A 25070-nucleotide genomic window follows, 5' to 3' on the forward strand; every position below is an offset into this window, starting at 1 on the left:
TGAGGGGGGGGGTGGAGGGGGGGGGGGGGGTGGGGCGTGGGGTGGGAGGGTGCGACAATGATTTAAAAAAAGAGAAAACTGATTTGCCTTTTGAATACCTGCTCTAAAATGGACTTTTAAATGCTCAGCACTTCCAGAAAAGGAGAGTCTTGACAGTTGTTCTGTGTTTTACGCTTGCCTTCTTCAAATACTTATAAACAAGTCAAGTTTCTACCAGTACTCTTAGGCATTGCCTGAAAATGCTTCCAGGCAAAGTTGCCACACCCAGTACTTCTGTAAAAAGGAAAATCTTCAAACCAGTCTCAGTATTTTAAGTAGGAGACTGTATATGGAAATGTGGGATACTGAATTACTGAGGCCAACCTTTTGTTAAAAGCAAAAATTGTTATTTTTAGGCTGATTAAATAAATTATTTAGTCACACTGCATTGATATTGTTTTTTAAAAAACAGGTATTTAAATCTCATCTGATATTTCTGTAATTAAAGGTAATTACTGATCTTAAGTACAAATATTTTATATTTTAAAAAAATCACACAGCTTCAATCACACTGCTCAGTTCAGGCATCAAGAAGCACTTGAAATGAATCAACCCACTAGTAAACAGCAACTTATGAATGACATACCATAAAGGACATTCTTATACAAACCTTTACTTCAGTCTTTCTGCTTGAAATAGGTCCCACAAGACTTTCAGGACAAGACTGGTCCTAAAAGTGGCCAATTCAGAGCTGTTTAGAATATATTTTAAAATCAATTCAGTAGGATATTTCAGAGAGAAGCCTTCATAGAGAGCAGTGGGAGGATGACGTAACCTCTAAACTTCCACAGGCTATATCAATGGCAGGGATCTGGCTAGGAAACAGCAATTTTGCCTTAGTAAAAATGTCACCTTGTGAAAACAGAGCTGTTTCAGAAAACCACAGACTTTTAAAATAATTTTGAGTTGCTAAGGCTTTTTTTGGGGAAAAAAGAAATGAAGAAAAAAAAAAGGAAGAAGAAAAGGAAGAAGAAGAAGACGAAGAAAAAAAAGAAAAGACAAAAAAAGAAAAGGATGAAAAAAGCACCTTCCTAAGGAACACAATTATCTGAAAAAATAAACTGCTTGGGATGAAAGCTACATTTCTGCAGACGCTCCTGTCTTTGTTTTCACCATCTCAAGTTCCTATATGCTCATTTGACTCTCTAGCCTGAAAGCTAGGGCATTCCCTGAAAAACACACAGGCTCTAGTCCTTTCGTGTGTTCCTATTTATTTACTAGAAGCGGACCCCCATCAAAAGAGGTAATGGAGCGTTGCAGTGCCACAGACCAGAAAAGGCTCTGATCTGGGTCAGAGCATCCTCCTCGAGGAGGACTGAGCTGAACCCATTGCTCCCACATCAGAAAGGAGCCCTCTCTTCGCTGCACAGGCTGTCAGGGAAAGGCAGAGGAGAACATCCCTGACGGTCCAAAGGAAAATTGGCCATGTTACACGAAACAAGCAGTTTTTACTGTGAGGAGGTAAAAAAAAAAGCCCTACCATAAAAAAAAATAAAAAAAAAGAAGGTGAATAGTTCATACAGAATTAATTGCAGCTTCGTTTAGTTTTCTGGTTTGTTTTGGTGTCAGGCATTTGCTGTGCTTTTTTTCCCTGCTAATTTCCTCTCAGGATTGGCAGCCAATGACTCACCTGCATTCACAGATGAGTATAGCCAGAAAGCCAGCCTACAGCTTCTCTTCTCCATCCTGGGCTTTAATCACACAAAACAACCCCCACTGCGACGCCGTGAGTATGGCAATATTCAAAGCACTAGGCAAAAGCAAGGCCAGGCAGCTTCTCCTTGTGTCTGTAGATATTGCCATAATAGCAGGACTGAAATCGGATATTCTAAGTACTCTGTCTTCATGGGTGACTTCCACAGTTCAAGGCAAGGCAATAGTGAGTGGCCCTGGAGAAAATAATGTCCAGTCTCCCTAAAATGACAGGAACATGGTGATTAGGGCAGTTTTTGAGAGTTCATCTCTGGAAAACCAAACTGGCAAGCCCATGGGGCTGCAAATAGCTTCCCATGCTCAGGGAGAAAGCCCCTGTGGTTCATTTTCTGGTCAACAATGTTTAAACTATTATTTCCTGCATACTACAGAATACACATGGATTCAATGGATAGCTATGAATTAGAGAAAGCAACTATGGGTCCCTAGGTTAGATTTTTAATCTCAAAATCTGGGATTTATCATGGGCAACCCTGTGCTTCCAACAGACATGCAGGGACCACGTAAGACGTGTATTACATCCATTACTGAGAAGCTGAGGAGGGCTTTTCCTGCAGCTGACTTCTTGTGTACCAAGTTATGGTGAATGCCTAAAATCCTTAACGTATGTCATCAGAAATTATCATGCAAACGCCAGCCTGACTGGCAACTTATCTAATAGGCAAATCAAAAGTAAATGAGAAGAAGGGAAGATGAGTGACCCAATGAAGAACCAAAAATTTGTCATTTGGGATGTTTTATTAGGCAGTTTGACGAATTTCCTGCTGGTTAACTGATTAAATTTACATTTTCTTATTTTTAATCTTTAATTTATTTCATACTCAAATATGATTGTTAGCCATTAATCAATAAGGTTTAAAGTGGTCATGATTAATGGGCAATGCCTTCAGTATAAATAAGAGATTCCGTGATGCTGGGATTTATCTGGCTCTAGAGATTGCGGGATTGCTCCGAGTGCTCATTCCTTAGTAACAATAAAGCGGGACCTGCAGAATTGATGAGATTCTGTGCCAGTGGTGTGATAAAATGAAATGGAAGCAGCTATTAAGGATCTACGCGAGATAATGATGAAAAAGAAACCAAAGGGTTAACAAGACTATGCTTTTGATATAAGCAGTGTCAGAGAGATTAATGAGTCTCCGTGCTATAGATAAGTAGGGGTTTACAGCATCTGTACGGTAAAAAGAAACCAGACAGATTAATGAAATGACCACCTACGGCTCTGCCGGGATGTAGCGATTCAGGGCTACAGGAGTGCCGAGCCGCTGTCAAAGGGTTAATGGGAGCCTGGCTGCAGCGGCAGGCAGAGGGACCTGAGGAGTTACCGGAGTTGTAAGCTACAGCCCGGGTAAGTACCAGGGAAAGGGTTAACGAAAAGCCTCCATGTATTGAGATGCTAATTGTCAAGACTGTATTACTTGAGGAAAGTAATTTGATTACTCGAAACTCCCACTAAGGAGGCAAGCTTGTGTCCCTTCCATCTGTCGGGCTCTGTGAAAGATGATGAATTGAACCCAAAATTCACGTGTGATGAAGTCACTGTCATTTCCCAGCCAGCAGAGCACTGCTGCCATGCCCACCGTGCAGAGGGTAGCATTTCAACTTTTCCTCTGAAACCCAGGAGGCACAGTAACCTGTTACTTGCTGCTGCTTGCTTTTTTTTTCCCTCCCCATTTTCTGCCTCAGCGCTACAACTGAGTCATTCTGTTGCCCATGGCTCGTGGGTATACAGTGCCCCTGCAGCGTGCTGCATTATTCCCCAGTTCATCTGTCAATGTTATTTTTGGCTAATGCAGATGTGGGGTTCGCTAACCGTCGTTTTGTAGACACTTGTCGAAAACCATTTGGAAAGCCTTAACTATGCATAAATCTGCAGAGTGAATGTTTTCTTTCATTCACTTGCTCCTATTATTTGATTTCTTGTAGGCCTCTGCGGCAGAGATGGAGAAAATAAGGTAAGTGAGACAGTTTATTTATATCTCATTATAGAGAAGAAATGTTCAGTTGCACAATGGACAATACAGGCTCTTGGAAAATATTTTGCTTAATACGATCAGTGTAAAATACTGGATTGCATGATGCTGCAAGGGAAGCTGTGTTTTAGAGACAAAAGAAAAGGAATGTGGTTATTCTTGTAAATCTGTTTTGCAGGGATGTCAATTCAGAAAGGGTGTTTTACACACAAACATGTTTTCTTGCCAGATGCAAAGGATATTTGATTATATAAATGTTGTAGTCACTTGTCCATTTACTGCAAGAGCCTGCCATTCCATTTAATGAGGAAAGTGGATCAATAATTCATGAAAAAGCTGAAGAAAATATAGGCTTGACTTCAAAGCATCTAATTACTGTGGTTTGTTTCAATATAATGCTGTAACATTGGTGTTCGATTTTTGTTATATATTGTATACCAGCCAGATAAATCTTGTCTCCTCTGTGTTTAAAATGTTGTCATACTGTACCAGTTTCTCAGCACATCTCTCTGCTTTAAGCAAAAGGAGATGGCTTTTATAAACATAAGTTTTCCATCTCATGTCCAAGTGCAAGTCTGCTTTGGGGGATGTTGCTCTTGTGTCTGTTGTTAAGAAAGAAAAAGAAAGAAGAAAGCATTCTAGCCCTTTTAAAAGATAAATTAAAAAAAAAATCAAATCCTGCCTATTAATAAAATCCCCAGGTATTATCAAAGTGATATGTAAAAGCTGAACTTTTTACTACCATTTAAATACTTTATGGCTCTTATTTTAATAACCCAAAACACTGGCCATGCTCTTATTTGGTTTTTTTGGACAAGCCCAAATTCCTTCTCCGAACCTGGTGACTCAGTTTGGTTAGTGACAGCTATTGTCCAAGCACAACTTTTTAGATCCCTTAAGTTTGGAATGGCTATCCTGAGTTATTAGAAATGCAGAAAAGTTCTAGAATTCTGGAAATAACTGGGGAAGAAGTGGCAAATGTGAAAGAACAGAGATTTGACCGAGTGTTTAATGAATTCTAGGCTGGAAAAAAAAATCCTGTTTTTTATTTGAGAAGAAGGAGGTTAAGTCTCTTACAGTGGACTTGAAGATGTATGTCCAAAAGTTTCTAATATAATTTATAAATAGCTTCAGTTGTACATTTTTTGTACTGTCTCATGATGATGAAAGTATTATAACTTTTGAGCTGAAAGAAAAAACATTGTGCAAGGTACTATGGTTTTGCATGTATATAAGCACTATAATGTTAAAGCTGTGAGTTTTTCCTGAGTAACAACTGAGAAAGCACTCGGTATGTGGTCCTGCATTCACTAAAAATTCCAAACAAGATCACCTATGGTATATGCACAGTTATGTCATGAATTACTCTCTTAGAAGATGCAAGCAAATGTATATTTACATGTTTGCTTGATAAGCATGTGTGCACAAACGCAATACAATACTTGTAATACTTTCCTGAGCATGCCTTGGCCTCTGCTTTTAGCAGACAGGCTTTTGCCACATTTGCAATAATGGGCTGCAGAGCCCAGGAGAATGAGCTCAGGAATGTATTGAAAAAGAAAGAGTTTGCTATGACAAGAGTAAATAACCATAAAGCTCCATTTTCCTAGCTCCATTTTCCTAGCACCCTAGTTTTGCAGCTGTCAGGCATGCAGCAGTCCTTACCTCAGTACTCCTTGAGCACTATATAGATGGAAAAACCCATACTGCCCCGCTGAAGGAAGTGGGAGTTTAGCTATTAACTCCTACAAGAGAAGGGTGAGGCTGCGTCAGGAGTTTGTTAATGAAGTTTTCTGTTTACAACTCTTGCGTGTAAAAGTTACTTCTGACAGACGTTTGTCCCTATCACCCAAGCCAGTGCAAGGCCAGTGCAAGGGCTCCCTGTGCTCCCAAGCGGAGTAGTGAGCCGGGCTGGGGGAGCTCCGGCAGGACCCAGCACAGAAGCTGTGCTGCTCCATCCCAAACTTTTGCATGCTCCCTGTCTATAGTCATCGTCTTGGATGACGGTATTTTAAATACCCAGTGAACCCACAGACCTGAGAGAATTACATTTTTCCTAAACCCATCCAAGTCTGGCACCCAGGTAAAAAAACAGATTACCTTCTTTTTTAAGCATGGTGGCTTCAGAGAGGCCAGAAGACAGATAGCCTGAAGCCAGGGGAAGGAAGAAAGAAACAAGAGGGAAAAGGGCAGGCCAGGAGGAAAGAGGTATTTTTGTTACATGTAGAAACCAGTGCAACATCACAGGAGAAGCCTTTCCCACATGATACTTGAATATGTTCTGCCCTATCACCTGGGCCCAGCTCCTTCCCCACTCTCTTTTTGCAACCAGCTGGGGATGTACCATCCCATATCAGCTGGGAGGGAGCTGGCCCGAGGACTAGAGGGTGAGCCCACGCCAGCTGTGGAGCTGGGGTGCACAGAGGGTACAAGGCTCTTGCAAAAGAGGGAGGAGAAGGGGGTCTGGAATTAGCAAAAAGTCAACAAACGAAAGCCTTGTTGGAGAAACAGGAGAAGAGGACCAAGGTGGATACCCACAGGACAACCTACGCAGCTGGGCTGAAAACCCTCAGGGTTGGAGAAATCCCGGCATGCATTGCACAGTGCACTTCAAGATAAGAAAGTCTTCTAAATATGAAGAACAGGTGCAGATAATCGCATTTTTCAGAGGAGCTGCTCCACACTGACAGTCCTTGGGAGCCCACAGGGCCAAACATTTTAAAAAGGCAGCTCTGGAAGTCTTTGGGTGAGCTTTGCACATTCTCCAGCCCAGTGCATCTGGGGCACCCCCAAGGATTGGGGTGGCCAGGCCCATTCAGACAGAGGGGCAAATGCAGGAGCCTGCAAAACTGATCCACTGGTGAGCCAGGGCAGCACAAGCAATGGTGCAGCGAACGAATACAGCTCTCGGTGTTACATTCCTTCACTCAGAATCTAGCTGGAAAGATGCAATTCGTCTCACGTAATGCAGTAATAATTCCCCTTGCAGACCAAGGAGCTGCTGTGACCTGCAATGTCACATCCTGTCCTTTTCAGCAGGGGCTTGCCGTGACAGCTTTACAGGTGGAAGGAGCAGTAGGAAGCAGAGGTGGGAGGTTATCAGTATTTAGCCTGACACAGGGACGACTTCCTCTAGAAGTGGAAACATGCTATTTTGTGCTAAAACTTCGACTAGACATATCAGTTACTGCAATGAAGTCTTCACACTGTGAACAATTCTTAGCAGTACATAGTGTTTATAACATCTCAAGGTACCAATATATTAGGCAGGAAGTAAGGCTAACTACTAATCACAAACCTCTTGAGGATCTGCACTTATGTAGGTTGGCTGTGTATGGTTATACAGTCACTTTAAACATTAGTTACGTCTGACTACAACATTTTAAATACAGCTTTTCGGATGTGGTCCTTTTTCATGTCTATAAAAAAGGACTGAAAATCTTAGTTAAGTAACGTAAATTTCAAATATACCTATACTATCTTATTTTGACTCTTAGCAGTGTGCTATCTTTGGTGTATATATTCAAGAGAAGCACATGCCTTCCAAGTCTGAGGCCTTGCAGATCTGTGGTGGCTGGCACACAGAATTGCGAGTGCTCTGGAAACTGGTCCTTTAAGTCAGACTGAATCCATAGCGCGGCTAGATGTGCAAGTGAAAGACCAGTTCCACCACAACTCCTGTACAAAATACCGGTAGCTTTTTCTTTATTTCCTTTTAATCCTGCTTGAAATACAGGTTATAACAGTCAACGTTTCAAGTGAAAATGTTGTAAGGTTTGGCATAAGAGACCTCCAGATATAATTTTTTACACAAATATTGACCAGATTCTCAGTGTTTCGTACATTGAAGACTACCTCACTCCACAGGAAATGCCAGTTAAGGTGACAGATATTGTTCAATAAAAGCGTTTTCTTTTTTTAAAAGCACTCCTAAAATTTCAGTGACAATTCAGAAACTCTATAAATCAATATTCTTAGTTCTAAGCTTTCAAGATCCACAATAGGCTGAACTATGTGTATAAAAGTACATAAAACAGAACACATCACCACCACCATCAACTGCCAGGCTCATATAATTAGTGCCTGTAAGGAGGCTGACTTTCTACTTTGCAATGTAACCATGGTATTCCCCAACTGAGGATTACTTTATTTTGGTAGCATCAGTAGTGGCACTTTACTAATCATCCAGGGATCTCTGATAAAAGTGATCCATGTCTCAAGGAACCTGTGAGGCAACATCTTAATTTCATTGTAGTCCTCATTTCAGAGCATATGAAAAAGAAGTGATTTGTTTTGCGCACACACAGCTGGTAGTAAGTCAGCAGCTCGATCCAAGCCTCTTGAATTTTCAGACTTGGACTTTTCTCAAGCATGTTTGAGTTCATCTGCGGTAAGGAAGGAATATCAGTCTCTTCAAAAGGAACATCAGAGGCATGTGCAGTCCTAGGGAAAAGCTTCTGCGGTAGTTTAGTGAAAATGTGAATACTTTCCTAAATGCCCACTAGATCATGCTGCCTTCCTTGCACTTGGTATAAATTTAGTCCTCTTCATATGCTAATTGCACTGCAATTTCCTGGCATCCCCACCTTGTCCTTGTTCCTTCTCTCAGCCTGTGTCTACATTAATTTTACCATAGTTACTTGAACACAAGGAGAGGATTTTTTCCAGAAAGTTAACCAACAAAACCATGTGGTTTACTTTACCCTAGGTCTTGTCTTCACATCCACAGCTGATGTGCTGGGAGATGTGCCTCTGCCTTGTCCAGAGGCACAATGCCACAGCACAGCAGCAGGGCTGTGCAAACAGCAGCTCCAGCATCTGCTCAGCAGTGTCTGCAGGCTCTAGCTGATGCTGGGACTTGAAACCCCAGCTGAGGACACAGGCAAAGAGATGGCACAGGGCAAGCTTAGAAGAAATAGAGCATAGGGAAATGCTGGTGTGAAGGGGCCATGAGTTTGGGGTCATTAGATGTTATAGTAGAAAAGTCACCTGGCTGGGTGAATGTTGTGTCCATTTTGAAAGAGGGAAGAAGAAAAGGAAGAGAGCTGCCTACTTATATTCAAACAGGTAAAGCAGGTTTTCATTTTTCTCTGTTTTGCAAGATGTTTTCATCTCCCAGGCAGTCCCAGCAGCAGTGACAGCCCTGCAGTGCTGTTTTCGGCACATCTGGTTTGTTCACGCTGCCATCCAAGGTGTGACTGCAGCACAGCTAAACGACACGTCTCTCCCCCCGAGAGACTACATTCAGCTTTAAGTTTGGTGGTTGTCAACCATAGCAATGAAAGCAATGTACACACAAGGTTATATTCACAACCCCCAGGGGAACTATAGCCCTGGAGCTGAGATTGGTTGGGGCGCAGAGACATGCTGATCTGCCTATACTAGCACCTTTGAGAATTTTATTAATGCTACCAGGGGCACAGTATGCTTGTGTAGCTTATACTGAAGTCCATCCCACTTCATTTCCACTATTGCTGTTACCTGTGCTAGTCAGTCAAATTAGCACTACTTAGCTGAGGCAGAGAGGTTACTGTTATGTAGTCCCACAGCCCTGTGCCCTGAACTGCTGTCTGCTGCTTGGAAGAATGATCTAAAAGGCAGTGATGCCGGTATGGAAGGAATCATCTCCAGTCACCTGCTGTGATAAGTGTTGTGTTATAATATCTTTTAGCTCTAGGTAAATATTGAGTGGAGTAAAAGTGTCCAGCAAACAAGAAACATGACAAGAACAAAGGGCAGAATAGATTCAAGTTGAATGAAATCAGGTATAGCTGTGTAAAGTGGCCTGCAGGGACAAGTGGGAGCTGAGCAAACATCTAAAGAGACCAAGGAAGTAGGTAGGAGGAGATGAGCTATGCCATCAACCAGGAGCTGCAGTGAGTCATGGGGAAGAGGCTGGACCTAGGTGATACCAAGCTTACAAATAATGCTCTGCCTACCCCTTTCTTGCAAGGAAAAGTACATCACTGAGCAATACTATAAGCTGCTGAGGAAAAAAAGGAGGGGGCATTTTGGACAAATATTTAAGAAAAAAAAAAGGTCCATTTCTTATAGAGTTTGTGATTAGTTCAAAAACTTTGTAGCACAGGGAGTAGAGCTTCCAAAACAGTTTTTTTTTTTTTGTTGGGTATTTGTTGGATTTTTTTTTCCCCCCCAAAGATGCAATAATGCTTGATGGTCAGAAAATTCAAAGGTGGGAAAATCGGATGCTCTCTACATCCCCTATATTGCTAACAGCAACTAGACTTCAGTTATGTAAGCGCTCTGACCAAAGCTGTCAGGGATGTGTGCTGAACAGTGAAAGCAGCAACTTACAAAGCAAACAGTGGCAATGACTGCAGCAGTAACAAAACAATCTTATAAGCTGAAGAGTATAAGAGGTTCCAAGCTGCAAACCCCAGTTGGTTCAAGGGCAGTATATTTTGTGAACCACACTTGAGTGTGCTCTGTGGTGAAATCAAGTACAATTTGAATGCTTGCTGCTGCTACAGTGCACAGACTGATGAAAGGAAGGAGATAACTTGTCTGCAACACTTTATTAGAGGCTTCTTGCAATTGCCAACTCTGCTGCTGCTGGCATGGCTTAGGCAATTTAATTTACCAATCAATTCTTGATTTACACACAAGTGACTTTAGAATGCATTCAAATAAAAACCCTGTATCACCACATTTGATTCGATGTTCTTTAAAAGTCAAAAGCATCTGAAATAGATCAAAACTATGAAGCTTTTAACAATAAAAATATCGAAGGGGCTGAATTCTCTTAATGTTTTAGTGATGACCTAGAGCCAGCTTAGCATGACGTACAATGTGCTGAAAGATAGGCAGTAGATAGCTATAATCATGCTTTTTGGAATTCATGAGTATGAGGGTTGTATAACTTACAGAGCCCTTGAACGGGATAGCAGGATCATAAGTGCCTGTAGCTCCTTCCTAGACTTCTCTCATGTGTGTGACCATCCTGCTGCTCATGTGAACTGCACAACTCTTGTTATTCAACTCTTCCAGGGGTAACAAGATCCACCTCATTGAACAGTGCACAGAGTCACTGCTCATGGCTTGGTTTCTAGTAATGCTTATGCTGGGATAAAAAGGGCCTCCATGTCACATGCAGTCATATTGCCTCTTAGAGCATGACTTTCTTCATACATGCATTTGCAAAGCTCTCAAAAGCGTGGAGAAATCTAGCTTTCATCCTGAGCTTGCCCAACTGTCACCATGTCAGCAAAACCATAACTGAAAAGCTGTGTGTGAGAGAACATACACACACACCTCAGCAGCAGGCTTGCATCTAGGCGGGCAAACGGTATTTGAGAGGAATATTGTGGCATAGAGGCAACAAAGCAGTAGTTGACTGACTTACATGACATTCTAGTACATCATGACTACACAAATGCCATTTCTGCTAATCAGAGCAAAATGCAAATTTTGACCACCTCATCTTGATTTTGCCCATCTTTAAAAGAAGGAGGAGAAAGAGGAGGAGGGTGTCAGAAAAGAGGAACTTCAAACTTTTTCTGGAAGCCACTGAGCTTCAAAGAGTCCCTGCTGTGCTACAAAGACCCTCATGTTCACAAGAAGCTCTCATGACTCAACAGCTCCAAATTGCTGCCCTCTGTTCAACAAGACCAAGTTTCATATTCATGTCAGGGTAAAGGGCCTTAACTTTGAAGTTTCCGTACAAACCAGGTCAAACAAATGAGCTCATTTTATGTTTCTGTTAGCTTTAACTGTCATTTTGACAAGAGAATCAGCTTAAGGAGCTGCTCTATTTTTAAGACCTTCCAAGAGCTGTACTGGAATTCCCAGCAATGAATGGCAACTTAATCTTTTCCCTCGCCATCCCCCAAGAGCTCATGCTTGCAGTAGGCAATCTGAAGAGATAAACAATCAGCACGTCTCTTTTCTGTGTGTTTCTGTTTAAAAAGTGTTAAATCTTTGTGCTGCCATTTTAACTCAGGGATGCTGACTTAACCAAGGTACTGCACAAATTAACGGTTTTCAATGCTTCGCCTGTACAGAGTAGTCTACAGATAGAAATTGTCTATATATCTGTATAATTGGTCTTACTGCCAAGAAGTCCTACAGATGTAGGTGCTTGAAATGACATTTAGTAGCACTAAATGCATGGCAAAGGACTCTGCACAGGCATATTTAACTAAGTTGTAGCTGCTGGGTCACTTGCCCTTTGAGATATTATTTCCTCTTGATATGAATCCTATCTCTATCCTGTAACAAGAAAGTAGTATTTCGAGGGAATTAATCAGAAACAGTCCAGACTGACATGCACCAAATCTATTCCAAGACTTAATGCAGATCCATGAGTGGCTGAAAAATAAATGTTTTGCAGCTCTACCCAATATTCTTAACAACTCAGTCAGGAACTAGTAGCAAAGTACATTCACGAACAGAGGCACATCCTTCACGATGGGGAAAGTGCTGCTTTCCGTAGGGAAATAAAGATTTTTAGACTGCATACAAACAATCTGTAGCACTGAAACAGTTCTATTTGAATTAAAAATAAACTGTATGCTTAGTTTTGACTCTCAGCTTGTGAATAGCAATGATGCTTTTATTTGTATTTGCATTCTGATTTAGATTGATGAGAAACCAACAATTAAAGAGTGAAAGACCAAGTGAGTCAAACACTCTGAAGGCTGGATAAAAATGAGAAACCTAGCAAACTAGCCCAAAGCAATGCAAGTAGAGTGGTGAAAGACAGAGCAGCAATATTTAAGTAAATTACTTGGAAAACAATAGCATAGCTCAACACACAGGAAAATCTGACTGTCCTGGTCAAAAAAAACAGAGCAAGAAGTTTTTACACAAGTCCAAATGAGCCTTCAGTCCTACGCCTTTCCAGTGCTGAATTCATAGACAGGCTCTTGCTAAAAGGGGTGCATGACTGGCCTGGCTTATCTTTGTCCAACTCTGCACAGCAGCTGGCCCTAGTACCCCCCACTCTGCCATCTTCTTGCAGCCTTGCAAACACAGTGCCAGACAGAGCCATGCAGGGAAGCGCCTGGTTTCTCAACCCACATCAGCAGCGTCACCCTGCCAAATCCGAGCCTCAGCAGTTCCACTTAATTTCTGACCCCTCACAAGCCTTTAGGAAGAGCAAATCTTCCTGGTTTATCCCTGTCCTTACTGTACCAATGCCACCGAGTGCAATGGGCATGAGAGGCAGGCTGCTGGGTAGATTTTCAGCCCACACTTTGAAATGTAGTCTAGGATAGCCCAGTTAATGCCAGTCTTTGCTCTGGAGCCCCTAGATACCTGGCAAGCTTACAGCAGGGGAGGGGCACGGGTAAAGAGGGCTCATAAAAAGTCCCGTCATTCACTTTGCTTCCATTTTCCCACTTGTGGAAGGCTAAGCAGTACCCTTGCTCTGCAGCTGGAACTGCTGTGATAGGTGCTGGAGACCCCTTGCTAAAATGACGTTCCCAGTTGTGGAGTCTCCTGAAGCATGTTTTCATGTTTCTTTGGTCCTGTTTTATTTCTTCACAAGATGCCACCAGTTTGTGTCTCATCTTTATATCAAATGTTCCTTATTAAACTCTTTCACTACTGTAGGAACCAAGATCAGGAAGGCTCTAGGAGACACACAGTCCTCCCCAGTCCCATGTGAAGGAAGGACCAAATTCAAGAGTCTTGGCTTTTCCATGAGGAAGGTTAATTAGCCCTTTTTATAACTCAAAGGATAGCTCTGGCAACAGAGCATATGGGCAGGAGAGGGAAGAAATGAGTCATAGATAGAGAAGACTGACATGAGTTTCTTTGGGCCAGATTTAGCTGACCTGTTTGGTAACAAAGCAACTTCCCCCCCCTTCCCTCATCAACCTACAAGAGAAATCACAATGTAAAAGTCATGAAATTTTTTTTTCTGAGAAATTAAAAGTACATGAAATTATAGCACTAAACAAGTAGTCTGCTAACAAACGTCAGTTTAGAGGAGTAAAGCTGTCTTGTCTACTGCACGTGATGCAAAAATTTCTAGATAACAGGTAACTTCCAACAACAGGAACATTTTTTTTTCTTCACCTTGACAAAGTTGCTGATGCAGATTTTTACAGTAACTGTAGCCTTCAGCTTGCTTTCCTTTAACTGTGTTGTGCTTTCTAATTTGACAAAGCCTCAGTAGATTCAGTTACTAGAACTGACAGGTTTCACATGCTGTGAACTTCTGGAGGGTTTTCTTTGCAAACCAGGACTGAATATCATCTAAATGTAAAAGAAAAAACCTCTGAGAGAGATGTCCCATTAATTCCAACACACAGTGCACTTGGAGCCATTTGAGAGAAACAGTGCTAATTCAGCCATTTTTGCTTATATACTTTGCTTTGAAGAACATGGTCTAAAAGCATTTTATTTTTTTTAAATGCAGTGATAACCCTCCCATGGTCCACTGTGGAAAGCAACTTTTATTATAACCTAGGAACATGTAGCAAATAAGCGACAACAGCTACATGTTACCTGGATTTAAGGAACGTGGAAGGTCTCACTTACAGTTTTGATAATAAAATTCTAATGCATGCTTTGCTGGTAATACAATGTGGACTGGACTTTTCAGTTGTTTTGCATTCTCATCTCCATCCCCAGAAGAGCTCTCCAAATCCTATTGCACAGTAAAAACAAAGTTTACCAAGATTTTCATCTTAAGGTTCCTATAGCACTGAACTACTAATTATCATGGCACACAGAGCAGACAGTTCTGATTAAATTGCCAGCCTGGATTTGTAGACCGTCCCATCTCCTTATTCATCATCTCTATATACACAACATTGGGAAAGCATCTTAAGATATAAATAGGCATAGATATGGTTGCATGCTGAATTCTAAGTAACTGAATGAATCCATTACTGCATCCTTGGAGGACTCCAATTTTTCCCAGAACTACAACTCCTTTTTGAGTGTTATCTACCTCATTATGCATAGATTAGTTACATTACGTGTTGGTTTGCACAGACCTCACAGAAGCCAAAAACAGTTAACTACAGTTTTGCAGAGAGATTAATGGAATCAGAAAGAGACTCGAGAAAGCAACATATTCTTTTATCTAAAAGGCAGTGTTATTTATACTTTTTTACATTCATGTGAATAACAAAGCACTCACATGATACTTTTGTCACTCATATCTAGAGTGTTGCCTGCTACAAGTCTGCATTAACTGGAACCATAGCTGGCATACACCTGTAGCATGGATTCATGGCACAAAGCTACCAAACTATTCAAAGTTTTCCACATCCACTTAGAACTTTTTTCTTTATACATTTGCTATGAGTCACTGAACTGGAGACTAGTTAACTACAACTTTCACAATAGTGGAAGGCATCCTTATTAACAGCAGAATCAGTAAAATCAGCAAAAACTGTTATCACTTTACTAGTGGCAGCTCTTTTGCAGAAAGCTATTAGTTGCATTTTCTATTCTTACCTTGAATATTTTCTTCAGCACAAGAAATTAGGGCATTGGCTTGCAGAGTCATGCCCTGATTGCCAAAATTAAGGGCAATTATGCAATGGAAAGAGGAAGTATAACAGGTCAGAGATTGTACCTCTGCTTGAAATGCAGGCGGTGAAGGTGCTGCCACTACTGAGTTGAAAATATGGACTGAGGTCTAAAGCTTTGAAGGATCTGACTGTCTTGCTCTACAGACATGGGTTATAGCCACAGCCATTAGGAATCTCTCTCAAGCACTGTCAAGGTGTCACTGTCAAGGCTTCCTTTTTTTTTTTCCCTCTCCTTCCTTTTTTTTTTTTTTAGTACTGTATAAGTCACAAAATTCCATCTCCTCAGGCGAACACTTACCACCCTTTCTAGAGTAATGAAGAATTTCAGCTAGAAGCTGGCAATCTTTCATGGGCAATGTGCCAGACTGTATTATTTGTTCCTAATTTAGAGCTTAAACATGTTGGTAGACAACATTGAGAAGATGGGAGCCGCTGCCTCTCACAGATGCTTCTCTCAAGATGCTGTGGATCCCAAATCCCAGCCCTGTGCTGACCCTGTGACACTTGCAGGAATCTCCTGATGTCTGCAAACCACTGGGAGCCCCTTAGAAGGAAATTTTTATAAATATGCAGAATACTGATCCCCCCCCCCCCCACTCACTCATTCTGCATCATTTGACATTTTAACATATTGCCATATTAACCACCAAAAGTCTGATCTGTGAGTATGACTTCAAACTTGTATTTACAGGAGTAGAGATGCAGCGGCATATGGACCACCAGCTGGTGAGAAGTAGGAATGGTACTTTGTGGATCTTGAGTCACTAAGTGAATTTAAAAAAAAAAAAAAAAACAAAAAACCAACAACAAAAAAACCCCCACATCTTCTGTACAGTCAAAAAGTTAGAGAGAAAAGCTTGGCTTCTTAGAACCGGCATTGTTTGAAAGGACACTGCAACAAGGCCAGTACCCAGAAAGCACAAAATCTAGAGGCATTAAATAAACTAGAATCTATGCTGTTTATTATAAGAGATACATGCAAACAAGCTGTTTCCTGCTAAGCCTGTAAGAAATAGTACCACAGAGGGAGTGATGTGAGACAGAGAAAAAAAAAAGAGATGACAGTCTGTTCCTCTTAAACAGGAGGAATAAAAATCACTTTGAGAGTGAGGGTGACACTGGGGGAAGTGTCTTTTTATTGAGGTTATAACCACCTACGCTCAAATTCAAAAGTCTCCAGCCTTTTTCCTCACCTCTCCCTAGCCTTGTGTCTTTTCCTCAGATGTTTGCCACCCCTTCACCTTCTGGAGGGATTCTCCTCGTGCTCCATCAACAGCTTCACCCCTTCCCATCCCCAAATGGTGACTTAGGTCTGCAGAATGTCAGCTCCAGAAATTTCCCACTCCAGCAACTTTTGGGAGATTAATTGCTTATTTAAGCTGCCAAAGCTCAAGTCCTCCCAGGAAGTAGTTCATTCTTTCTCATCCTGGTTTCTACCCCCGGACTGTTGTTTTTCACCATGGTTACTCCAGGAACGGTTGAAAACTCCCTGCCTAAGTTCATGCAACTCTAACAAAGATTCATCTTCATCTAACGTCAGAGACTGAGGTTCACTATTCTGCTCAACACCAGTCCATTTCATCAAACTTTTCACTTTACCTATTTCCCTAGAAGCCCAGGTGAGGAGAAACCCAGGTTTTAGAGGACCGTTCTGTGGTCTTAGTCCGCAGCGCTGCCAACTGCTGCTCTCCCCTCACCTGCGCTCCCTTGCCAGCCCTGCTTGTTCAGGAGCGGTTCCTGTGGCTTTCTCAGAGAGACGTAAGAAGAGGGAGTCTCCTGCGGCTCCATCGATGCAGCTGCTAAGCAGAAGCTGTCTTTCAATAACTGGGATCTTTCTGGAGAAAGTAGTAAACAGAAAAAAAATATTTGGCAAGGGGAAAGATTCATAGATAAACATTTTTTGTAATGGGGGAGGAAGATATAGAAGGAAAGGCCTGTTCCTTCAAAAAATAGAATATTATCTGGGGACTATTAAATAACAATATAACTAATTACCAAGATAATTATCTTCATGCTGGAGCACCAAACAGCTGAAATACAGAAGCTGCTGAGAGCACTTACTATAGTAAATTACTGAAATGCTTTTCATGGTTTATTGTCCTGAATTAGGGTGCTAAAAGAAGTGTGCTACATTATTTCTCTATTGACTCTTCCACATGTGATTATTTATTATTAGATTCATAAGTATGAATCAGACAGGAAGGTCATGTTAGTAATGATTCTGGAGCCTCATCAGCTGTACAGCATTATCTGCACTGTAAAGGTAGATACATTGTTTACTTGCATAATGAGAGTACTGCAAGTAATCATTAAAGTACTTGAATATCAGTCACATAAAAAACCACAAAAACAAAACACTAGATCAGCAAGCAAAGCATTAAAATTGTAAATGTTGTATTGGAGTTGTAATGTAAAGGAAATATAAAGCATGCCTTTTTTGCCTATCCTGCCTTAAACAAAGAGCAGAAGCATAGGAGAGAGAGAGAAAGAAATCTGAAATCATTACTTTCTGCCTCTGCACTGTGTAGGTTTGTTTGGCCAACAAAGGAACATTTGCACTTCTAGATGTCAACTGAGTCTCAGACACCCTCTGTGGCTCCTGCAAACATTATTGCCTTCTTAAAGGCGAGACTGAGAATGGTTACATGACTTCTCCAAGTTCTTTGAGGGGTTTCTGTCAAAGCCAGGGGACTGCCTGCAAGTTATTTGCCTTAAGACAAAGAGGGCAAAGAACAGAGAAAGAGAACAAAGCTCTTGCTCCAGGAGCAGAATAACCATTTCCAAAATGAGTAGTTTCATTCAGCCAAGAAGCAGGGACAAGTTCCAAAGCAGAACATCCCTCAGCCAAATCAAAACTCTCACGGCACTGCTTGCTTCTTCCCTGTTTCACAAATTATTTCAAAACTCATTTGTGACTGTTTTCTCCCCATCACTATTTCCTCTCCACAGCATGGTGGCATAGACCCCTTGTGAGGAAGGATCCAGATACTCAGACTTGTCCTTAACTTGTCCCCAGGTATAAATAATCCCCACAAAACCAGTGCTACTCATTGCACATATTAATGAGCTATTAACATCACTTAGGGATACTGGATAAGCATCACTGCATACATTCTTGCAAGCAAAGTACTACTAGCAGTAGTTCTAAGAGCTAACTCCACCACCAGTGTGAGCAGACTCGACTGCATTCAGATCAAAATAGTACTACGGTTTCTACAGGTAATGTCCTGTGCATTAAAAAAGGTCAACCAATAAGGAATAAAAAACATAGTGTGAGATGAAGGCAATTAACATGACTTCAGTTTCAATAGCAGGTTTTTCTGCCCCTCCTTCTGACATCTCTCAGCTTCAGAGAGAGAAGCCCAACTTTACCATTTTTATGCCCTTTTCAGCTTATGGTAATTGCTGTTGTGTAGCATCATCGTATTGGGGCCTCTGCCCTATCCTACTCCCCATTTTGTGCAGGCAGCAGGAGGAGAATTTTCTTTTCATTTATCCTTCTAATAGCTTCAGCGATGTCAGAATATTAGAGCTGCCTATTATCTAAAGATTTCTTTGCAAATCCACATTAAATGAAAATGTAACTTTTCAGTCATTAATGCGCTGAAAGAAGTTGTGGTTAAATGAGGAGATGGATGGTTTGGAAGCTTATCCATTACATTTAAAAGCAAATTATCAGTGACAGAAGCTAGGTGAAACAGGCAGCAGGAGAAATCGAAAGACAGATTGAGATATCAATCAAAGAGACTTTCAGATCCTTTTCTTCTTTCACGGACCACTAGAGGAGGCATTTAGAGGGATGTGACAAAGCAAAAAGAGTCTTCTGCCACGTGGGAAAACCTGAAGCATTTTTGCTGCCCAGTCACTGATGGTAACGCATGCTGCACCCAGGCAGGAGGAGCAGGAGCGCAGCAGCAGCTCTTGGCAGAAGGCTGCTGATGCTGTAGGATACACCACACAGACGCCTCCTTACAGGTCCGAAAGGCAAAGATTAAAGAAGCCAAGAGGGCTGTTTATTAAGAGGGAGCTTCGTAACCAAGCTGGAAACATCTTTGAAGGAAAATTCTTGAAACAGGCACATTTAAGAAATTTACCTTACCTCTCAAAAGCAACCAAAATGCAAATAGATACTGCAAACATCTCAGAGGGGATTCAAAATTTGAATGACTCTATAGATCTGACCTTTAACATTTTCAGGCCTCAGTTTTCATCTGTAAAATGGGGATGATGGAGAGCTCTTTCCCAGCCTAAAAAGACAACATGAATTAAGCATATAGAGAACTGTAAGGCACCTCCATAAAGTGGTTATCTAATTCAAATATAGCAGTTGCAGGTAGGACATGGGAGTTTATTGATTAGTACTACACCAGAGGAAGATTCAGATCTGCAGAACAGTCATTGCATAATGAGTTAATATTTGGTACTTGATACTACATTATTAAAAGCTTATGAGTTACTTCAGTCTTCATTAGATAAATATTGTACTGCAGTACTTTCTGTGTAGTTCTTCACATTTGAAGTTATACACTTGCTTTGACTTGGAAAGAAACAGTGCTTTTTACTTTGACTTTTTTTGATCTTTGTGTCTTTTGCTCCCATTCTCAGAAGTACTGTTTGGACTTTAAGTTCTGCATTATAAACTGCATTCTTGATATGGATCTCCCATATTTAGGTGCTCTGATTGTTCAAAGGACTCTCCAGCTGGGTAGCAAGACTATTTGAGTGCTAATACAGTGATTGTAAAGAATGGGACATCAGTTCCCATTTTAGAACATAAATCTTGGCAAGTTTGAATGGAGTATATTCAAATGGGAACAAATGGACATTTTAAGCATGTAATTTAAAACAAAACATTCAGCACTTACATGCATAAGCTCAGCAACTGCAGCTCCCCCAGCCCAGCATCTAAGAGCCTACGGGTGACAGTTCCAAGCTCATAGCCATCAGGCAGGCCATGAGAGCATCCGGCTGCGAGGTTCAGCAACGGGAACCTTGCACTCCAGGTCCCCTTTCTGTTGTTGCAGCTTTCAGCTCTGCTTTCTAAGGCACTCACCTTCATTCCTTATCTGTGGCTCCCAGACTAAGTCTCCTAGCTTCTTGTGGTTTCCAAGAGGGAAACCGTCCCAGCTCTGCATCTATTCAGGCATCAGGCTTGGGTACATAGTAAATATGTACATATGCTTACACACACATCCATTTCCAACTGCCGCTGGAGTCTTTCTAAAATGCACTTTAAAAAGTTCTGCCTAAAAATAATGCTAAGCCAGAGCTGCCTGCACTCTGCAATGCTAGCAGTAAGCCTTATCTTTCCAACTGAGAGAAGGGGGGGGGGGGGGGAAAGGGGTGGCGCAAATCTGTTTGGGGTTGAAGAAAGTGATTTGCAGATCAGACTGCTTTTCCTCACAAGTGTGCACCTTGTCTGCTTGTGGCATTTTGCTCTAGCAGAAAGGTGTTGTGCATCCAATTAAAAAGATATTGAAGGCGACAAGATTGGAATGAGAATGAATAAATGCTGCAGCTGCACTGGGAAGAGTTAGCTAAAAAGCACACAACTGGGAGAAATACTGTCTTCTTGACCATTCCTGCAGTCACACCAGTGATGATACTAAAGCACAAGAACAAAACTGGATCGTCTACTGCATGCTACAGATATGCCTCTTCCTTAATCCAGTGTATTTATTTTGAGTTCAGTGAAGAAATCTTACATTAACTGAAAAAGTAGGGAAGTCCAGCCTTTCACTGTGCAGCAGCTCTTAAAGGCACTGAAAAGACAAGCATACAGGGATTTTTTTCTGATTCCCATTCCAGTAGTGCTCCCATCAATGCCTGCATAGTCAGATCCCACAACCACCTCTGTCACACAATGGGAGGACCACCTGCACTGGGGTCCCATGATAGGAAAGTTGCCACCCTCCCCTCAGTAGGGAAAAAGAGCTGCAAGCCTAGCAGAAACAATTCAGACTGTCAGAGGAGAAAGCAAGAAGCAAGCTAAAGACCAGGTAAGTTGTTCTGGAAGGTTGAGTCCGCTCAATTAGTCATAGGCTGAGTATGTCCTGTTGGAGCATGTCCAGAGGAGGGGCACAAGAATGATCAGAGGGATGGAACACCTCTCCTATGAAGAAAGGCTGAGAGAGTTGGGGTTGTTCAGCCTGGAGAAGAGAAGGCTTGGGGGAGACCTTATTGTGGCCTTTCAATACTTGAAGGGGGCCTACAAGAAAGATGGGGACGGACTTTTTAGTAGGGCCTGTTGCGATAGGACAGATGGTAATGGTTTTAAACTACAAGAGGGTAGATTTAGACTAGATATAAGGAAGAAATTTTTTACTGTGAGGGTGCTGAAGCACTGGCACAGGTTGCCCAGAGAGGTGGTGGATGCCCCATCCCTGGAAACATTCAAGGCCAGGTTGGACGGGGCTCTGAGCAACCTGATGTAGTTGAAGCTGTCCCTGCCCACGGCAGGGGGGTTGGACTAGATGACCTTTAAAGGTCCCTTCCAACCCAAACTATTCTATGATTCTACGTCTACACTCAAGGCTAAGCAAGAATTAGTCCAACAAAACTCTCCACTAGAAATTGCAAAGCAGTCCTGAAAGTCTGAAATTCTCTGACACATTCAGTGCTTTGCTATTAAATCCTCTCCTTCCTTCACCAGTTTTCACTAATGGTGTTCCTAACAGTTATTAGAAAATTTTGTGGGACCACTGGCTTTGGTTTGGTTTTGTTTTTCCTTAAATAGAATATTTTTTCTTGGTGTGCATTTTGGTCAGGTTTAATTCTGCCTTTGGCAACAGCCTGAGACTAGACCGTAGGGGAGAGGAAGGGTGATGTAGACGGCTTAGAGAGGTTTTGAAATCTCCATCCTTGAAGATACTAAAATCTGACTGGACAAGGCCCTAAGCACCCTGATCTGACTGAATCTACTTTGAACAAGAGGTTGGACCACACGACCTCCAGAAGCACCTTCCAGCCTAATTTATTCTATGATTCTATGCACCCGCAGTCCAGGTCCTTTATACACTGGAATTCCCATTGGAGGGAATTGGAGTTTGAAGGGCAACATCAGAATCAACCACAGATGTATTTTATTTCAGTAGCTTTTGTTTTACATGGTTCAATTTAAGGACATAAGTACTTACTTTTCCCCCCTGTAAAAGATGCCATCCAGCAGAGTAATTTCTGATAAACATCAAGCTCAATCAGTTATAATTATGTGGTTTTGCAACTCTATGTCATTTAAAGAAAAGCATTTACCAAAAAGACACAAAGTGTTTTTATCCAGAAATGACTGTGGCAAGTTCCTTATTTGCCTTTAGAAATTTTAAGTTGTGGGCAGAGGTAGGCAGAGACACTCACTTCTCGTGTGTAGATATATGCATCATATTTGTGCTTGTAGCTGTGGTCAGTTAGGTGACTGATTCCATATCTGCACATACCAATGTTAGATTTCTGTGTATCCTTATGCTCATGCATGAAATATGGTATGCTGTTTTACCTGATGAAGTTCCTTCTCATCATTGTAAAGATGAAGAGCCAAAAGTCTGACATTGGCAATGTAACTAGAGCCCTACTGAAGTCAATACAATGTAAGAACATAGCTGAGATCCAGAGTATAGACCTGGTAAGTAAATACCAAAACACCTACAGGAAAGTTTTAATCACCGGAGACATCAGAATATGGGTTGCATAAGAAAAGCAATTGTGCAAAGTTATAACACAATTGAATGCAGTCTGTTTGGATGTATTCTGGCAGGACTTCTAATACTTCTATTGCACTCCTCACTGAGCATCACAGTAACTGAAGATTCTCTCTGCAGGGAGAGCAGACCACTTTTTGGCCAGTGGTTTGCTGCCAAAACCACCACCCATTTGTTGTTCAGAGTCAAAGCAAACAGCAGTGGGAAGGTCAGATGAATACTTTGGGCAGCACCCTCTCGCAGCAGGAGGTCTCAGCCAACAAAGAACTTGTCTGGCCCCAAGAGAGTGTTTATAATTGGGATGAATTGAATGAAGGAAAGGAACGGTCTCAGAGGGCTCAGAAAAATCTTTTCCAGGACTGTAGAAAACAAAAGGGAGGGGATCGAATGCATGTACATATTATTTTCATAGAATCATTTAGGTTGGAAAGGACCCTTAAGATCGAGTCCAGCCATAAACCTAATACTGCCAAGCCCACCACTAAACCACATCCCAAGTACCCTGTTTACATGTCTTTTAAATACCTCCAGGGATGGTGACTCAACCACTTCCCTGGGCAGCCTGTTCCAGTGCTTGACAACCCTTTTGTCCATCTTATGCTAACTAATTAAAGGGTGATAAGTTTAGAAATATTTAGAAAAATCTTTATCAATCTTTTCTTGATCCCATACCTGTCCCTCAAGGAAAAATGTCAAGAGAGCACCCCTACAACTGCAGTTGTGGGAAAGAAGGTGCTTAAGATAACTAGATGGAGTATGGGGGTCAGCATTTGTCCAGGATAATGGGATATATTATCTGACCCAATTTGAGGGCCACTTTCTCATCTGGGGACTAGATCTGAGTGGCTTTAGAGAAAATAGCAAGGAACAGCCAGTTTGAAGAGCACCCTACTTTCTGTCCCACTATGCCAACCAATGGTCACAACAGCAAAAGCCCAAGAAGCTTCTGAAAGTCAAAAGTTCCCCTTGCTCCTGCTCACCACAGTGCCTCATAAGAACCCTCCTGTCCCATCCCTGGCACCACCATCTCTTCCAGACCGTTCCTGGCATGCTTCCCAGTCCCTAAGCACACTCACTTCCTCAGGATGCACTTACATGGGAGAGGAAAAAACCTCCATTTGAGAGCCACTGCCCAGGGGGAAGTGCTTTTCCCAGCTGCCAGAAAAGCACTGCTGCTGGGCACATTTGTTATATCACTGTTCCCAAAAAGCCAGGTAAGCCAGGCCCCACATTTCCCGTGAACATGCAGAAGTGCTTTCTCAGAGACTAAATGGAACAGACTTGTGGAAGGCTATTGTATAAAACACATCAGGGTGTGCGTCTCAGCCCACTACACACCACTAAATACTCGCTGAAATGGCAGCTTGTACTGAATTGTACGGAATTATTTTTATTGAACATAATTACTCAACAGGAAGCACAGAGCATAACTAATCTTACTGTGGTACTCCATTTTAACTTAGTTGATCTAGTACTTCAGAATAATGTGGTTACTCTTCGATTAATTTTTGCTCTTTCATTTATGAAAGTGGATAGTCTGTACTTTCTCCAATTAGTTAAATAAACATCAAACACTTCTAAACACCAAATCTGAAAATGTCTAAATGTTGCAGTAATAGGTATGCTGCAAATACATAGACTAGCTACAGCTCAGAGCTAGGGAGAAAATTAATTGACGTGTGGCACGCAGTTGTATAGAATTGGTTTTTGCTTGGAACCAAACAGTGGCATTCTTCATATTAACACAGACACCCTTTCCAATCATCTCTGCTAGCGCTGTTAAGGCATTGCCATTACTACTAATAGATAGAAGACAGTCACGTTTTACAACAGGGGTGTGAATGGTGTGGTTCCAGGCACAGTTTTTAAGTGCCTGGTGCTGCAAAATAAAATAACAATAAAAAAAGGAGCTACCAAGCTGTACACACCTACCCAGAACAGGTTATTATTTGTAGTATATGATGTTTCTTCAAGTTCAAGAATCCCTCAAAGCCCTTTGCTCTTACTTCATTACCCACACGTGCAGGCAAGGACCGTGCCAACTCAGGGCTATAAAGCAGCCTGCACAGAGTGGAAAATGATTAAACATGCTGAACTGGATGCACTGCCCAGTCAATAGGTCTTCCAGTATAGTGTAATCA

At 41.7% G+C, this 25070-nt stretch overlaps 1 protein-coding gene across 1 annotated transcript in view; it reads left to right on the top strand.

Annotated features, from left to right (window-relative positions):
• Positions 1–3693: 3693 nt before the first annotated feature.
• The window catches only part of BEGAIN (brain-enriched guanylate kinase-associated), a 117270-nt gene continuing 95893 nt past the window's right edge, over positions 3694–25070 (top strand). The window contains exon 1 of the mRNA XM_009328491.1: positions 3694–3707. Coding sequence (XP_009326766.1) covers positions 3694–3707 — 14 coding nt within the window. The remainder of the gene's footprint in view (positions 3708–25070) is intronic.

This window comes from Pygoscelis adeliae, unplaced genomic scaffold (assembly GCF_000699105.1).
Source record: "Pygoscelis adeliae isolate BGI_AS28 unplaced genomic scaffold, ASM69910v1 Scaffold130, whole genome shotgun sequence".
Taxonomy (NCBI): domain Eukaryota; kingdom Metazoa; phylum Chordata; class Aves; order Sphenisciformes; family Spheniscidae; genus Pygoscelis; species Pygoscelis adeliae.